General features: G+C 42.3%; 1 protein-coding gene across 1 annotated transcript in view; it reads right to left on the bottom strand.

Annotated features, from left to right (window-relative positions):
- PRDM5 (PR/SET domain 5) overlaps nucleotides 1–452 on the bottom strand; it is a 275,353-nt gene extending 274,901 nt beyond the window's left edge. Inside the window, exon 1 of the mRNA XM_075849722.1 lies at nucleotides 356–452. Within this exon, the coding sequence (XP_075705837.1) occupies nucleotides 356–448 (93 nt within the window). The 5' untranslated portion in view covers nucleotides 449–452. The remainder of the gene's footprint in view (nucleotides 1–355) is intronic.
- Nucleotides 453–19,540: the final 19,088 nt, after the last annotated feature.

The raw sequence follows: 19,540 nt of genomic DNA, 5'->3' as shown, positions 1-19,540 counted from the left end.
AATATATAACAGCAGTGGCCAAACCACAACAAAACAAACGCAAACTTAATGACTGCTTACATAGAAGATGCAGCACTGTAAATATTACTGCCTCTATAGCAATATGTAGGAGGTATTTCTAGAGGTGCACAAGAGCTTGCAATCTTGGTAGCGTAATCATTGGCCTGATAACATGAGAGACAAGTATAAGGTACATCCAGGAGCCAGGCTGAGCATTCCTTACAGCATGGTGCTTCTGTATTCTTCATGTGTAGATGTGGCAGCTTAACTCTGCTCACAGGGCTGAGTAACTACCAACTCTGCTTCCCGGGTATGTGTGCCACCCTCCAAGGTTCTAATGTATAAGGACACAAACCTTTTTCACTCTCCTGCTGGTGTATATCCCCATTCCGTCTTGGACTTGGGAAGACTTCAGAGAAAATCTGTCTGGCACATACATGCCCAGCATCTTTATGGCTCTGCTATTTAAAGAAGAATTCAGGGCACTATTAAAGAACTACATCACAGAATATCTTAGGCACGTCCTCACTATGAACTATACAAAGTGTGTTTGTCTGCATTTTTATTACTTATCTGTGTCTGTGTAGTTCCTTTCTCATGCTGAATTTCATGCCTGCATTCCTGGGCTGTGGGAGGGTTGGCAGTCTGTAGTGACGTTTACTTTCTTCCCCCCTCCCTGTAAACTACAACTCCCGGCATTCCATATAAGTCACTCACAGAGGTTGGGAGTTCTTTTCCAGCCTAGTACATGCCTCCTGGCCAAGCAAGGGGAGGAAGCAAGGAAGAGGCATTCAGAGCCAGCCAGCAAAGGCGAATATAGCATAGTCTTTATATATTGCGTGTACAGCTATGTTATCAAACTAACTGTGATCAATATAGTTGTATGTATTATTTGCTCTTTCATTGACGCCTCATGGAAGTTTTAAATTATGTTTGTCATTTGTGAATTGCCATTATTATTATTATTAATAACCCCTTCAGGACTGAGCCTGTTTTGTCTTTCAGGATGAAGCCAATTTTTCAAATCCGACATTTGTCACTTTATGTGGTAATAACGCTGGAATGCTTTTACCTATCCAAGTTATTCTGAGACTGTTTTCTCGTGACATGTTGTACTTTATGTTAGTGAAAAAATTTGGTCGATAAATTCAATATTTATTTGTAAAATACACCAAGATTTAGAGAAAATTTGCAAAAATGAGCATTTTTCTAAATTTAAATGTATCTAGTTGTAAAACAGATAGTAATACCACACAAAATACTTACTAGTTTACATATCCCATATGTCTGCTTTATGTTTGCATCATTTTTATGAACATCCTTTTATTTTTCTAGGACGTTACAAGGCTTAGAACTTTATCAGCAATTTCTCATATTTTCAAGAAAATGTCAAAAGCCTATTTTTTCAGGGACCAGTTCAGTTCTGAAGTGGCTTTGAGGGCCTTATATAAAACAAAGTCCCCATAAATCACATCATTTTGAAAACTGCACCCCTCAAAGTATGCAAAACAGCATTCAGAAAGTGTTTTAACCCTTTAGGCGTTTCACAGGAATTAAAGAAATGTAGAGGTGATAATTACAAATATAATTTATTTTTTTTCCAAAATTCATTTGTAATACATTTTTTTCTGTACCACAGATGGTTTTACCCAAGAATCGCAACTCAATACCTATTGCCCAGATACTGCAGTTTTTATAAATATCCCACATGTGACTCTAGTGTGCTAATGGACTGAAACACCGGCCTCAGAAGCAAAGGAGCACCTAGAGGATTTTGGGGCCTAATTTTTTTAGAATATATTTTAGGCACCATGTCAGGTTTGAAGAGGTCTTGTGGTGCCAAAACAGTAAAGACCCCCCCAAAAGTGACCCCATTTTTGAAACTACACCCCTAAGGAATTTATGTAGGGGTTTACTTAGCATTTTGAACCCACAGTTTTTTTGCTAAATTTATTTGAATTAGTATGTGAAGATGAAAATCTACTTTTTTTCTGAAAAAACATAGACATTTTTAATTTTTACAAGGAATAAAGCAGAAAAAACACCCCAACATATGTAAAGCAATTTCTTCTGATTATAGCAATACCCCATATGTGGTAATAAACTGCTGTTTAGACCCACAGCAGGGCTCAGAATGGAAGGAGCACCATTTGGATTTTGGATTTCTGATTTTGCTGGAATAGTTTTCAGTGCCGTGTCGCGTTTGCAATGCACTGGAGGGATGAAAACAGTGGAAACCCCCCAAAACCGACACCATTTTAGAAACTACACCCCTCAAGGAATTTTTTTAGGGGTAAAGTTAGCATTTTGACCGCACAGTTTTTTTTACAGAATTCATTGGAATTAGTCTGTAAAGGTAAAAATCTACTTTTTTGCTGAAAAAACATACACATTTTTAATTTTTACAAGGAATAAAGGAGAAAAAGCACCCCAACATTTGTAAAACAATTTCTCCCGATTACGTAAATACGGAATATGTGCTAATAAAGTGCTGTTTGGACCCACAGCGGGGCTTAGAAGGGAAGGAGCGCTATTTGGCTTTTGGAGCTCAAATTTAGCTGGAATAGTTTTTGGGTGTCATGTCGAATTTGCAAAGCCCCCAAGGGACCAAAACAGTGGAAGCCACCCAAAAGCAACCCCATTTGGAAAACTACACCACTTAAGGAATCTATCTAGGGGTATAGTGAGCATTTAGGCCCCACAGGTCTTTTGCAGAATTTATTAGAATTAGGCCATGAAAATTAATATCAACATTATTTCCACTAAAATGTTGATTTTTTTCAATTTCACAAAGGATAAAGGAGAAAAAGCACCCCAACATTTGTAAAGCAATTTCTCCCGAGTACGGCAATACCCCACATGTGGTCATAAATGCTTTTTCATTAAAAAGTAATTAACCCTTTCCGGACTGATCCATGTTTTGTTTTTTCTTTTTAATTTTTACCTCCCCGCATTCCGAGAGCCATAACTTTTTTATTTTTCCGTCAATAGAGCGGTGTGGGGGCTTCTTTTTTGCGGGACAAGCTGTATTTTTTATTGGTATCATTTTTTGGTACATACAACTGTTTTAACACTTTTTATTAAATTTTTTGTTAGAGCCAAGGTGACCAAAAAACAGCGATTTTGCGTTTTAAATTCCTTATTTTTCACGGCGTTCCCCGTGCGAGTACAATAATGGTATATTGTAATAGTTTGGACTTTTACGGACGCAGCGATACCAATTTTGTCTATTTTTAAAAAAAAAAATATTTACTTTTGTTTTTACACATTTTATTAGTCCCCAATAGGAGACTTGAACCAGCGATCGTTAGATCACCGGTAGAATACACTGCAATACTAATGTATTGCATTATATTGTAATTTTTACATGCTCCTGTAACAGTTAGTCCCGGGTGTCAGCTGTAATACACAGCTGACACCCGCACTGTATGGCGCGGGCTCAGTGTGTGAGACGCTCCATACATCACCCACCACGCCACGACATGCTATTAAGTCATGGTGCGCGAAAGGTTGCATGCGCAGCGGATGGTGCAAAGTGAAAATTACAATTTTCAAATGATGTGTAATTTTAGTGCACTATATGTTGTGCCCAGTTTGTGCCACAAATACCACAAATAAAATATTAACGATGCCATATCGGTGGACATAAACGGCTGTTTGGGCACGCTGTAGGGCTCAGAAGGGAGGGAGCGCAATTTGGCTTTTGGAGCACAGATTTAGCTTGGTAGTAGCTCTGGCATTTTGCTGGTATTTCAGTTTATAATGTGGGGCTACATGTAGGCTAGGCAGAGTACATCAGGGGCATAATAAGAGGGTTTCTGCTTGAATATCTTTGCAGGACGTCAGAATAGCCTCCCAGAGCTTCTGTTTTGATGTGAACTGCCCCCCACCCTCATAGATATTTTGCTTGAGGATGCTCCAAAGGTTCTCAATAGGGTTGAGGTCAGGGGAACATGGGGGCCACACCATGAGTTTCTCTCCTTTTATGCCCATAGCAGCCAATGACACAGAGGTATTCTTTGCAGCATGAGATGGTGCATTGTCATGCATTAAGATAATTTTGCTACGGAAGGCACGGTTCTTCTTTTTGTAACACGGAAGAAAGTGGTCAGTTATAAATTCTATGTACTTTGCAGAGGTCATTTTCACACCGTCAGGGACCCTAAAGGGGCCTACCAGCTCTCTCCCCATGATTCCAGCCCAAAACATGACTCTGCCACCTCCTTGCTGACGTCGCAGCCTTGTTGGGACATGGTGGCCATTCACCAACCATCCACTACTCCATCCATCTGGACCATCCAGGGTTGCACGGCACTCATCAGTAAACAACACGGTTTGAAAATTAGTCTTCATGTATTTCTGAGCCCACTGCAAACGTTTCTGCTTGTGAGCATTGTTTAGGGGTGGCCGAATAATAGCTTTATGCACACTTGCAAACCACTGGAGGATCCTACACCTTGAGGTTCGCGGGACTCCAGAGGCACCAGCGGCTTCAAATACCTGTTTGCTGCTTTGCAATGGCATTTTAGCAGCTGCTCTCCTAATCCTATTAATTTGTCTGGCAGAAACCTTCTTCATTATGCCTTTATCTGAACGAACCCATCTGTGCTCTGAATCAGCCACAAATCTTTTCACAGTACGATGATCACGCTTACGTTTTCTTGAAATATCCAATGTTTTCATACCTTGTCAAAGGTATTGCACTATTTCACGCTTTTCGGCAGCAGAGAGATCCTTTTTCTTTCCCATATTGCTTTTAACCTGTGGCCTGCTTAATAATGTGGAACGTCCTTCTTAAGTAGTTTTCCTTTGATTGGGCACACCTGGCAAACTAATTATCACAGGTGTCTGAGATTGATTACAATGATCCAAAGAGCCCTAAGGGTATGTTCACACGATAGCAGGCATTTACGGCTGAAATGACAGACTGTTTTCAGAAGAAAACAGCTGCGTCATTTCAGCCGTAAATGCTCCTCCTCGTAATATACGAGGCGTCTTTGACGCTCGTATATCTTGAGCCGCTCTTCATTGAGTTCAATGAAGAACGGCTCAAATTATGTTGCAAAGAAGTGCCCTGCACTTCTTTGCCGAAGCAGTAAATTTACGCGTCGTCGTTTGACAGCTGTCAAACGACGACGCGTAAATGACAGCTTGTCTGCATAATACGTCGGCAAACCCATTCAAATGAATGGGCAGATGTTTGCCGACGTATTGTAGCCCTATTTTCAGACGTAAAACGAGGCATAATACGCCTCGTTTACGTCTGAAAATAGGTCGTGTGAACCCAGCCTAAGGCCTCATTTACACGAGCGTATTATACGCGCGTGCGACGCGCGTGCTTTTCACGCGTGTCGTACGCACCTATAATAGTCTATGGGGCTGTTTAGACGATGCGTGAATTTTGCGCAGCGTGAGTGCGTTGCGTAAAACTCACGACATGTTCTATATTCTTGCGTTTTTCACGCAACACGCACCCATTGACTTCAATGGGTGCGTGAAAACAACGCATGCCACACTGACGGTCCTGCGTTGCATGCGCGAAAATCACGCAAGAGCTGTCAAAAGGATGAATGTAAACAGAAAAGCACCACGTGCTTTTCTGGTTACAAACATCCAAACGGAGTGTCAAATTAGAGATGAGCGCACCGAACTTCACCGGGTTCGGCCGAACTCGTTTTAACCGAACCCGGCAAAAAATGTTCGGGTACGCGACGTCAGGAGACAGTCACTGCCCACGGTGCTGAAAGACTTAAACTGTTTCAGCACCATGGACAGTGACTTTCGATCACAATATACATATACGTGTAAAAAAAAAAAGAAGTTCTGACTTACCGATAACTCCCGGCTTCTTCCTCCAGTCCGACCTCCCGGGATGACAATTCAGGCCAAGTGACAGCTGCAGCCAATCACAGGCCAAGCACAGGCTGCAGCCAATCACAGGCTGCAGCGGTCTCATGGCCTGCCGCGTCATCCTGGGAGGTGGGGCCGGATGACAAGAGAGGGACGCGTCACCAAGGCAACGGCCGGGAGACCGGACTGGAGGAAGCAGGCAGTTCATATTAAGTGTGAACGTCTTTTTTTATTCACAGGTTGGTGTAGATTGTGATCGGCATTCACTGTCGAGGGTGCTGAAAGAGTTAATGCCGATCAGTTAGCTCTTTCAGCACCTTGGACAGTGACGGGCGTCGACTACCTCATCTCTATGATGGCGGCTGCGCGAAAATCACGCAGCCGCGCATCATACACGGATGACACACGGAGCTGTCAATTGCCTTTTGCGCACGCAAAACGCAGCGTTTTTTTGCGTGCGCAAAACGCACACGCTCGTGTAAATGAGGCCTAAGACACAATACCATCCATGAGTTTAATTGAGAAACTAATAATTAAATGTTTATGACACTTAAATCCAATGTGCATAATAATTTGGAACACTGTGTATATCGTTATTCTTAAATTTTGCAGCGTTTGCGCAATAAAATAACTTATTTATAAAATAAACAATTTTTTGTGTCACCATATTATGAGAGCCATACATTTTTTCTTTTTCAGTCAAAAAAGCTGTGTAGGGGCTTGTTTTTTGCGGGACGGGATGTAGTTTATTGGTACCATTTTGGCGTACATGTGACTTTTTGATCACTTTTTATTGTATATTTTGGGAGGGGTGGTGACCAAAAAATAGTGACTCTGGCATTGTTTTTTCGGTTATTTTATTTGCGGTGTTCACCGTGTGGGAAAAATAATATTATAGTTTTATAGTTGGGGTCGTTACGATTGTGGTGATACCAAATATGTGCACTTTTTTTTACTTGTTCATTTTTTTTTCCTATAATAAAAGACTTATTATAGGAAAAAAAGCAGTTCTTGTTTATGTCACTTATAATTTTTATTTTTACACTTTTTTAAAAATATTTGCATTCTTTCTTTTACTTTTTTTACTTGTCCCACTAGGGGACACTTAGACTTGCAGCTCTGATCGTTACTGGAATACATTACACTACCTACGTAGTGGAATGCATTTCAACTGTCATTGTGACGTGACAGTCACTGACAGGAAGCCTACGAGTACCGGCCTCCGGCTGGTCCTCATAGGCTTCGGTATATGGCAGCCTGGAAGCCATTGTCTGGCGTCCGGTTGCCATAGGTACCATTGCCAGCCCCCGTGATTTCACGTGGGGGCTGCTGATCTCTGCTAAACTCCTTAAATGTGGCGATCGGAATCGACCGCCACATCAAAGGGGTTAACTGCCGAAATCAGCGGCAATGGGCCGCTGATCGGCAACAGGGAATGCAGGGCAGACACCCTACACAGTTAACCGCTGCTGCGGTGTAGCGCCGCGCGGCAGTTCACTGTCAAAGCACTGACGTAACTGCACGTCGAGGTGCGCGAAGTTACTGCTCACCTCGACGTGCATTAACGGCAAGGTGCGGGAAGGGGATAATAAAGTAGCTGAATATTCTCTAATATTCTTGGTGCAGAATTATTGAGGGGGAACGAAGACAGATGCGTTCAGTAAGGGTGAGTTCACACAAAGTTTTTGGATGCGGAAACCGCGTCGGAAAACGCGCCAAAAAACGTCCGAAAATGCCTCCCATTGATTTCAATGGGAGGCGGAGGCGTTTTTATCCAGCGAGCGGAAAAGCCGTCTCGCTGGGAAAAGAAGCGACAAGCCCTATCTTCGGGCGTTTACGCCTCTGACCTCTTATTGACATCATTGACGGCAAAAAACTCTGTGTGAACATACCCTTAGTGCACATTCAGACGTGGCAGAATTTTTCCGCTGAAACTTTCAGCAACATTTGCATATTTGACAGGTAATTCAGACGTTGCAGATATCACAGCGGACTTGCTGCAGATTTCAGCCTTTGCAATGCAAATGCTGAGATCCGCAGTGAAATTCCGCTTCTTCTCCGCAATGGAATGAGCATGCTGCGGAGGGAAAATTCTGCACCGCAGCCTGATTTCCGCACAGTTATTTTCTGCAACGTCTGAACTAAGTTTCCTAAAAATGTATAGAAAGAAATGTAAAAAAACAGCTGCAGCAGAATTCCACTGCGGACTGTCCGCAGCGGAATTCAACAGCAATTCCGCCGCGTGTGAATGTGCCCTTAATGTCCAGTAAATAGTGTCATAAGAAAGTGACTTTAAAAAGGAAAAACAAGAGGTTTTATTTGATACAAAATATATTTACTGTATCTCATCAAATACTAGACACAGCGGCCTACATGGATCAATGTATTTGCACCTTGTTTTCGTGAGTTTCACACCAAAACTGTGTTGTATCTGTAGTGCGACATATTTATTATCTAATGTAGTGCCATCCGTGTCAGTTTGTAAAAGTGGAAGGAAAAGTGGATGTGGTTTATTGCTTGGCCAGAATTTAGACACATTTAGGAATTGCAATTTTTTAACATGCAAACAATTTTTTTTAGCCAGTGCTTAAATTGGGAATGCAGATATTTTGGGCCTTGAGGATGCAGCGTTTCGAGAGCCATAACTTTTCATTTTGTTCGTATGAGATCTAGTTTTTGAGACTAGTTGTATTTTTTAATGGCACCATTTTGTGGTTCAGATGTAGCAAGGGTCCACTTGATGAATGCCGCGCTACTCTATTTATGTAGGGATCACAGGACCTTACGCTAATTACACAACACGCGATCAAATACAATTACTACTAGAAATACGCATTACATAAACAGCGTGGTGCCCTATGTTAATGGAGTAGCGCACCATTTGTCAAGTTGGCACTTGCAACATCTGTACATATAATGTCTTAAGTAAAAAGTATTAACTTCTTTTTGAGGGGAAATGGAAAAAAGCACCACTTCCGAAAAAGTTTTTTGGGATTTGTTCACTGTGTGGTACAAATCACATAATAATTTATTCTGCAAGTCAGTAAAATGACTGCGCTACCAAATTATTATATCTATTTTTATGGTTTACTACTTTTGCACAATAAAAAAACGTAAAAAAAAATAAATAAATTAAATTGACATTATTTTTTTTTTCATAATAAAGCTGTATTGCTGTGTATTATGCCTCTAAAAAGGACAGCCTTACTTTTAGGCCCAATATTAGCTTTCTGTTTTTATGTTTAAGTGTTTAAGCTTACTATAGATTTTTTATTTTTTACACAGTTTGTCTCAATAAGATCATAAGAGACCTTCGTGGACCATTATAACTATGGAAATATTCTTGACATGACTATTTTACCTTTAAATGGGGCTGTCATAGCAGCTTTGCCCCCTACATTTTAGAGCTTATCAGATCTTATCATGGTATATTGCCACATCATCACCAATACTAAAGCTGGCCATACACTAGAGATTTTGAAAAACCAAATGACAGATTTCTATCCCATCAATAGAAACCTAGACCAGGCAAAAGATCAAGGCAGAGATAGATTGGTTTATCTCCTGCGGAACCAAATTATCAGGTATCTTAGAATCGAACATGCTTGCTCGTTCTTTCTCCCGAAATCTGCCATCAGGGAAGAGTCCTGAGTCCCCATGCATATTAAATATTTGGCCAATCCTTGTCCAAATTTCTCCAATGCGTATAGACATTTAAAGCAGAATTGACGCTTATCGTTTTATGTATGCGGTACCTATTGATCAGGCAACAAACCTCAATCTGCAGGTTGCTAGCACGTTTCATTTAACTTTTTTTGTAAGAAAATGAGACATTATGTATATATATATATATATTCAGTCGTGCAACAGGAAAATATTTTTTGGACACTCTCTCACCCGTCGTTATACAAATATATACCACCACCGTGCTTTATCCTCCCTTCTACCAATCTTCTATTTCCATCAATCTAGCGTATGCTACTCTCATGGTCACACTATGGTGTTTTGTTTGTACTCGGATTAGTACACAAGAGAGAGGCATTCCTGCCCTGAGAACAACCACATGCATCTGGTTGTTAGGCATATATGTACCTTTAAATAGGGTTTCTATGTGCTTCAATGGAAGAAGCAGTAGCTAGAAAACTGCTTTACTGTAAAAGGGCAGCTACAATATAAGAAATGCAGGTTTTGAAAATTTTGTATAGTAGTTTAATTCATATTTTCGTTATAGGATTTTCTTTTTCGCTGCCAGCGTTCTTTCAGAACAAAATTGGTTCTTTAGAATAGACATGTAGTGAAGACCAAAATGACAACATTCTATTGTAAATGCTTATCACTACACGTCCTTCAATAAAACCTGACTGTCACTTTACAAGCCAGTCTTCTACTGTAATAATAAAAAACATCATACAGTATATCAAACAGCATTGAGCTGAGATGACAAAGGCATTTGGATTGACATCTCTATGTTTCTTGTATCTAAGATTAGTCTATTTACTGTAGACTCTAACTCTGAAAGATCATGAGAGCCTTTTGAAATGTATCCTTCTGGGTAAACTTACTAAACGACCTGATTGATTAAAGACACATACACAAAACATATGTAATTGGGCTACGTAAGACAGAGTGCAGAATACTGTCAGTTTACAATCCAGATCTAGAGATGTCTCTGATCAGAGAAAGAAATAGAACTAGAATCCAGCGCTTGAAGTAGATAAAAGGAACCGACGTTCCACTTTTATTGGTAATGTATCAAACTTTAAAAAGGAGTAGTTAATAATAAAACTGAGTACAAAATAGTGTAGAAGGGGGAAGGTTGAAATTGCCTTGGTTAATTTTGCCTACGTGTTTCTGACACGTCCTGTGTCCTTAATCATGGCATTGATCACTGTCTCTGATCAATCAGTGAATATTATAACTCTGCTATACAGGATTTCCTTGCTACTCTGATTTTAACTTCGAACAGCCACAGTAAGAAACAAAAAAAAATACACTAAATAAATGTTAGCTACAATAAGTATTAACTTTTTAAAAAAATATTTCCTGGAATACAGAAATTTGTTCAGTCCAAAAAATACCATATTCTTTAGATTGTCAAATGTCCATTAGGACTAGTTTTGCAAAGGCTCTCTTCACGTCTGCATTCGGAGCCCCCCCAATCGGATCATCCTTTACAGATTCCTTAATATTTGACGGGAAAAATAGATGTAATGTCCGTGGCTGCGGGCTGTCAGCTCCGTTCCCCTCCTGACAGCCGCAGCCACGAGTCAGCAAGTGCTGGCCCCAGCCTCCTACTCAGGAGACGCCAGTGCTCGCGTCCACTCACCTCAGCCGGATCCCGTAGGGTGCGCGCGCACGCTCGTGCCCGCTCTTAAAGGGGGAGGTGGAGACATTGCCTCCACATCGGGCGTATGACTGCCCTATCGAACTGATTCCTGGTGCATCTCTTCCCTGTGGTAGGGTATATCCTCTCTCCTTGCCAGAGACTATGTCCATGTCCGCCTATGTGAAAGAGAACTTGCAGAGGGGCTTCATACGGAAGTCTTCCTCCCCGGCAGGAGCCGTGTTCTTCTTTGTCAAGAAGAAAGATGGCTCTCTTCGTCCTTGTATTGACTGCAGAGGTCTCAACCAGATCACGGTAAAGAATAAATATCCGTTGCCACTGATCTCTGAACTGTTTGATCGTATACGTGGTGCCAGGATTTTTCTAAACTAGACCTGCGTGGGGCTTACAACCTAGTCCGGATTCGCCAGGGTGATAAATGGAAGACTGCATTTAACACCCGTGATGGACACTATGAGTATCTAGTAATGCCCTTTGGCCTGTGTAATGCTCCCGCGGTCTTCCAGGAGTTTGTGAATGATATTTTCCTTGACCTCCTCTATGTTTGTGTTGTAGTCTACCTCGATGACATCTTGATTTTTTTCTCCAGATCTTATAACGCTCCAGAGACATGTCCGTCAAGTTCTGCTACCATTAAGGGAGAATCGTCTGTACGCCAAGCTGGAGAAGTGCGTGTTTGACAGAGATGCGTTACCCTTCCTGGGCTACATCATCTCGAATCAAGGTCTCGAGATGGATCCTGAGAAGGTAAAGTCTGTTCTGGAATGGCCACATCCTCAAGGCTTGAGGGCCATACAGCGCTTTCTGGGATTCGCTAATTTTTACTGGCAGTTTATTCTGAATTTCTCCTCACTGACTTTTCCTATCTCTAACCTTACTAAGAAGGGTATGAACGCCAAGGTATGGACTCCCGAGGCAGAGTCCGCATTCAACAGCATGAAGAGTGGCTTCACGTCAGCCTCTATCCTCCACCATCCGTATATCTCTCTGCAGTTCTCATTGGAGGTGGACACATCCTCTGTTGGTGCTGGTGCACTCTTGTTCCAGAGAGGTCCCAAGGGCAAGTCAAGGGTATGTGGATATTTCTCCAATCTCTTCTCTTCCGCAGAATGCAACTACTCGATTGGGGATCGGGAGTTACTAGCCATCAAATTGGCTCTGGAAGAGTAGAGACATCTATTAGAGGGTGCAGCTCATCCGATCCTAATTTTTACAGACCACAAGAATCTGACCTACCTCCAGATGGCCCAAAGACTGAACCCTCGACAGGCCAGGTGGTCACTGTTCTTTATTAGGTTTCAGTTCAAGCTCCATCATGGCCTCCTAGTGTGTTCCCTGTTCCAGTCCCTGTTTCTGTTCCAGTTCCTAACATTCCATACAATCCTGGTCTAGCACTGAGCTGTGCCAAAGTCGTGCTGTGCTGCATCCATGTCTGACCTGCTTCACCTCGCCTGACGGCCGCCTGCTACCTAGTCGCAGGCGAGCCTGCCCTGCTGCTGTCTGAGCTGCCACAGGTACCTATAGAACTATAGACTCTCACCTGCTCCCTGTTGGCCAGCTGCCTTACCACCAAGGCAGTACGGCCCAGTAGGTCCACAGACCCTTTGTGACAATAGAGCTGCATGCAGCGCTATTTTTCCCATCAAAACTACGGACACCCCACCAGAACACGACTGACCCTGTTATAAGTCAATAGGGCCTGTTGTTTACCGGTGATATCCATCTTACAATGGATCTGGCAGAGCTTTGTGGCTTCCGTTATGAACAAAAGCCACAGCGAGATGTGAACATAACGAAAGGCTAGATCTACTTGTAGCGGAAATGCTGCGGATTATCCATGTGGATACAAGTCTTGTGGATGAATTTGTACAAATCTCATCCATCTGACGTGGAATATTTCACGCAGAAATTTAGCTGTGGTGCGGATTTTAAAATCTGCAGAATTGTAATTTTTGCTGCAGATTTTCACTACCGATTTCACCTCTTTCAATTTGGAACGGTGAATTCCACAGCAAAACCGCAACAAAATCCCGGCCTAAAAGTGATGGTTTACACTAATAGGTGAACATAGGCTAATATATAAAGAAATTGTGTAAGGAAGGAGAAGCTTTAATTTATGGTATATCTTAAAGGAGCAGCAATCTGTTGGTATACAGTTTTATATACATCCAATTGTATATCATTTGGGTTTCCCTCTCTATGATTAAATGGTCACTGTATTATATAGGCACAGTTACCATCATCAAAAGTGTAATATATTTTTATTACCAAATCTGTTGTTTTCCAGGTGATAAATCACTCTGAACACACTGCCACTAGGTGTCTCACTCCTGCGCTACATATTTGCAGTTCACTCCCCATCGTCAGGTTCTTTCCGTCTTTAGTTACATGCTTTGGAAAAGGGAGCATGGGGAGGGGTAAGAAAGAAAAAAAGGAACGGCGCTCCTCTAAGATAATAATGTTGCGGTACAGTTAAAATGAACTTTACGTGCAAAATAGTTTCATTGATTACTCACCTTTTCGAGTTGTGCCGGTTCATCGGCACAACTCAATTTTTAAGCATGATGAGTCTTTGACTCTATGGTCCACATTGTGTTAGTCCTTGGAGTTTATAACGGGTTTAGCTTGGCAGAGCTTCCACGTCATCAAGACACGTAAAGTGTAAACAGAAAAAGGACTCCTTTTGGACGCTCCTGTGTTCACAATGATCCAGTGTGTTCATTTTGAATAGGTGGAAAAAGGTTTGTAAGTCACGCGAAAGAAACTTTGTTTCACCCCTTAACCACATGTCATGTACTGGTACGCGGCAGCCGTTAAGGGGAAGTATGGAGCGGGCTCACGGGCTGAGCTCGCTCCATACACAGCGGGTGACGGCTGTGTTACAGTGCACTTTGATTCTGCCCGTTTAACAACCTAAATGTCACGGTCAATCGCGCCTGCAGCATTTAAATTGTTAGAATCAGGGGGGTGCCCCCTCAAACACTCCATCGCGCACCCCCACATTTTTTCCTTAAATCTATGTTAAAAAAAATAAAAGTTAACATAACTGGTATAGCCGCGTCCGTGAAAGTCCGAACTATCACAATATAGCATTGTTTAACTCGCTCAGTGAATGCCGTAATAAAATATATAAATAAAACACGCAAATTGCTGTTTTTTGGTCACTTTAGCGTACCAAAAAAATTAAATAAAAAGTGATAAAAAATGTTGCATATACCCCAAAATGGTATCAGTGAAAACTACAGCTCGCCCCGCAAAATTTAAGTCTTCACATCGCTAAATTGATAGAAAAATGAAAAAGTTATGGCTCTCAGAATACGGCGACACAAAATATTTTTTTAATTTAGCAAATAATTGTAGTTTTTTAATAGTGGTAAAACATAAAACAAAACATATCAATTTGGTATCGCCGTAATCGTATCAACCTGTAGAATAAGGTGAATACGTAGTTTTTACAGCCTGATGGATGCCGTAAAAACAAAACCCCCCAAAAAATGGCGTAATCGCAATTTTTTGCCCATTTCACCCCACAAATAATTTTTTTTCAGATTCCCAGTACCTTATGCAGTACAATAAATGGTGCCATGAAAAACTGCAACTTGTCCCGCAAAAAACAAGCCCTGATTTGGCTATATAGATGGAAAAATAAAAAATAAATATTAATTTTGGAAGTTGGGAAGGAAAAAACAAAAGTGAAAATCGAAAAATGTCTGAGGAGGGAAGCGGTTAAGGGGTTGTTTTTTTATTTTCTATTTAGGAATGCTCGAAACGTGCTGCCTTCATGAATAGAAGATAAAGAACCCCTTTAAATAAAGTTTCTCTCCTGTGAATTACGAACCTTTCTCCACCTATCAAAAAAAAAAAAAACACACTGGATCATTTTGAACACAGGAGCCCTAAAAGGAGACCTTGTTCTGTTTACACTGGATCCGTCTCTAGTTACAGACAAACTGGGGCCGGAAAACAGGAAAGGGAAGTGTCATATCAAGCTAGATGTGCGGCCCCGGCTCCTACTCATCACTTCACAGTCCGGACAGCACAGAGCTTGCCAATAACACTAGGTAATAACAGAGAGGAGGGATTTCGAACCAGACAGCTCACGATTTGACAGCCATAATGCGTGCTCTAGAGAAGGCGGTATGCCTTATGGGTTGTAAGGAAATGGAAGTCCATTTAGAAAACTACAGGCAAGCGTCCCTGCATTTGGACACGCCACGCCAAACTGCATGTAGCGGCGTAAACTGATCGGGCGCCGGGACAGTGCAAAATAGAACATGGAGTGATGAAAACCACCTGCAATAAACAGATAACATACCACCTATTAGATTATGAGCTATTTTTTATTTTTGTTTAAATGATGGGTAAAAAAAAAATTGTCTTCTATATTGTGTAACCAATCGTTTGTAGACAGTACCACTGTACCCTGGTATATTTCTTTCTCCTATAGCCAGGTGTTCCTGCTGGTACCTTCAGTAAACAGCTAGTATCATTAAGAGCAGTGGCAGTTGACTGATCTAAGGAGAAATTGAGCATTATTCAGCTCTCAGTGAAATCAATGGGTATATTCAAGGCCGTTCTATTCATAGGGCAAATGGTGCAGCTTACTGAGTCTCCTTCAGTGTGGTCAGCCCTGAGCCCTGTGTTGCCAGAGATCACATTCTCTCCACTTCCTACTTACTAGAAGGTCTGCAGACTGATCTGGTCTAGAGGGACGGAGCTTATCACTGCACTACAGAGCAGTCCAGGACCATGCTCGATATTACTGAGGTAGAGAAACTGCTTAAAGGGTAACTAAACATTCAACAAACTTCTGACATGTCATAGTGACATGTCAGAAGTTTTGATTGGTGGGGGTCCGAGCACTGAGACCCCCACCAATCGCTAAAACAAAGCGGCAGAAGCACTCGTGTGAGCGCTCAGCCACTTAGTTTCTGTTCGGCTTTTTCCGGAAAGCCAATGTATCGGAGTACGGGCTCATAGACATTCTATTGAGCCCATACTGGTTGTTGGAGTGGGGAGAGATGGGTGGCTCCCCACTCCATCCACACAGTCCTGGTCTTGGGCTGTCTAGCTATTAATCAGGGATCAGGTGTGATAGCCCTTTAAAAAGGCTGCAGTTCAGTCACACTCTCTCTCAGCCTGGGGAGAGGAGCTTGTGAGAGCAAACCGACTGCATTCATAACAGGTTGTATGGTCTGCATGGTTTATGGTGCCAGGCATTGGGCCTGCACTGTGTTAGTTAGGATACCTACTGTATAGTTAGTGCCGGACAGGCATAGAGTTTTCTTTTATTTGTTTTCTTTTAAATTTCATGTACAACCTGTAAATAAAACTGGCTGAGGCCAGTAGTACCACATCTTTGCTGTGCGGACTGAAATTTACTGGCGTGTTTGATACCGAGTGCCCGTCTACCCCGGGAGATGACTGTCCCGCTACCTAATTCCCTTACAATATATATATATATATATATATATTTATATAATCTGTGGTGTGTATCTACATTTGTAGTGTGTGTATATAAGTTGCATATTTATATATATACTGTGTATATATATATATATATATATATATATATGTACCGTGTATATATATATATATATATATATATATATATATATGTGGTGTGTTTATTTTGTTAATATAGTTGGGGTGTGTATATGTGTATGTATATATGTGGTGCGTGTGTGTATGTATGTATGTATGTGGTATTTATATGTATATCTGTGATGTGTATATATGTAGTATGTGTGTGCGTATGTACTGTATATATGTGATGTATGTGTAACTGCTATATGACAGGAAAAGAGACTGGAAGCAGCACTCAGCAAAAAAATGTGAATTTATTCACCCAACACAGCAACGTTTCACTTCCTCCATGGAAGCATTTTCAAGGAGGAAGTGAAACGTTGCTGTGTTGGGTGAATAAATTCAAATTTTTTTGCTGAGTGCTGCTTCCAGTCTCTTTTCCTGTCATATAGTAGTTACACATACATCACATATATACAGTACATACGCACACACATACTACATATATAAATTCACATTTTTTTGCTGAGTGCTGCTTCCAGTCTCTTTTCTTGGATATATGTATGAGGAGCACGTCACTCCTTGATATTTGAAGCTAGCACCAACCATTTCTGGCTATCGACACAGTGCTGCTCCTATCTTTTGATCTATTATATACTATATGACAGGGGTACTCAACAAATTTTAGTAAATGTCTACTTACCTGGGTCTGCCGCCAGGTAAAGGTCCGAATTGAACACCAAGAGGAAAAATGTTGTCTTGTTAACATTTCACAAACTTTGTACACTAATAGGTATATGAGGTTGCTTGCTACTAATGTGACGCACATGGGGATATTTAACTGGTAACCAGAAGACTGGCTTCTCGCATAGTGGACACACAGCGTTCAAGGTGCGCATGTGATGTGGCTAAAAACATGTGGAGATGTGTATGGGCGAAGTTTTCAAATTCACTGTTGGTACAAACACTTTAATTTTGAATGTCCCCGCGGTAAACTACCGGTAAGCTGCACAACCCTGTGACATTTAACAATGAAAGTAGTTTTACCTCCTGTCAGTTTGAAAACTGCGCCGATCTAAATGTCGGTGTAGATTTTGCTGCATTGTTAGCTCCCCTTGGCAGGGTATCTGCAACGTGAGAACCCAACCTTATAGTAAGTAACCCCATGTGCACTGGCGTAGCTATAGGGGTCGCAGCGGTCGCAATTGCGACCGGGCCCCGAAGCCAGGGGGCCCACGGCCCCCCGCACCACATCAATAAAAAGTTGCTATAGTAACTCGGGCCGCGGGCCCCTGTTACTATAGTAACATACTTTACTTACCTTCCTGGTTCCGGGTGGCAGCGGAGGTCCTGACGTCAGGCACTGTGCGCAGCGCATGACGTCACAGCGCTATGCGCCGCGCACAGCATCGAGACGACAGAACTCCCGCCGCGGCCGAAGAGGAAGGTAAGGTTAGCCCTGACTGGCGGGGTCCGACTCCCGGGACCCGCCAATCAGCTGTTTTGAAGGGGCCGCAGCACTCGTACGAGAGCTGCTCCCCTTCATTCCTGTCACTTCATTCCGGTCACACTGTGAATCCGTGTCGGCGATTCACAGTGTGAGCAAGTAGTGAAATGAAGGGGAAGCAGCTCTCGTACGAGTGCTGCGGCCCCTTCAAAACAGCTGATTTGCGGGTCCCGGGCGACACATCAGCTATTGATGGCCTATCCTGAGGATAGGCCATCAATGTTTAGGGACTGCACAACCCCTAAGCCTACGATGTATCAGGCTTAGGGGGCCCATGAGACAGGATCACAGATTGTGTGATCCTGTCTGCTGGGCCCTGTATCTAAGCCAATCACATGGCCCATGTGTGATCCTGTCTGGTGGGCCCTGTATATAAGCCTACCACACTGTAGGCTTAGATACATGGCCCATGCGTGATCCTATCTGCTGGGCCCTGTATCTAAGCCAATCACATGGTAGGCTTAGATACATGGCCCATGTGATATGATCCTGTCTGCTGGGCCCTGTATCTAAGCCTACCACACTGTAGGTTTAGATACAGGGCCCCAGCACACAGTAATCTTATACTGTATAAGATTACTGTCTGCTGGACCCTGTATCTAAGCCTACGTTGTGGTAGGCTTAGATACAGGGTCCCACAGACAGTATCACACATGGGCCCTGTATCTAAGCCTAACACATGTGTTACTAATCATTTTTTGTGTGTTTTCTTACAGGTTCGGTCATTGGACTACGTCGGATTCCAGGACTACTTCGATGACAGCTTTTTTTTTATTATCAATAAAATGGTTAATGAGGGTTGTGTGTTTTTTTTTTTTATTTCAATAAAATATTTTTTCTATGTCTTTGTGTTTTTTTTTAAACTATATTACTACCGCCTTAGTAATGGCCGCCGGCTGATTGACGACGTCCATTGCTAAGGCGGGGCTTAGTGTTAGCCGGTGCAGAGGCCAACACTAACCCCCTTTATTACCCCGGTACCCACCGCCACCAGGGGTGCTGGGAAGAGCCGGGTACGATCCAGTACCTGACCATCTGTAGTGATGGTCGGCCACTGGGGTGGCCGCAGGCTGGTATTATCAGGAGGGGAAAGGCCAAAAACAGTGGCCCTTCCTACCCTGGTGATGCTAGGCTGCTGCTGCTTTATTGTATCTGGCTGGTTATGAAAAATGGGGGGGACCCCACGTCATTTAAAAAAAAAATAAAAAAAAAAATTGGAAAGAACGATGTGGGGTCCCCCCCAATTTTCATAACCAGCCAGATGCAACACAGCAGCAGCAGGCAGCATTACCAGGGTGGGAAGGGCCACTGGT

Source organism: Rhinoderma darwinii, chromosome 1 (assembly GCF_050947455.1).
Source record: "Rhinoderma darwinii isolate aRhiDar2 chromosome 1, aRhiDar2.hap1, whole genome shotgun sequence".
Taxonomy (NCBI): domain Eukaryota; kingdom Metazoa; phylum Chordata; class Amphibia; order Anura; family Rhinodermatidae; genus Rhinoderma; species Rhinoderma darwinii.
The sequence above is the reverse complement of the archived record's forward strand: the minus strand, read 5'-3'. Positions and strand labels throughout refer to the sequence as shown.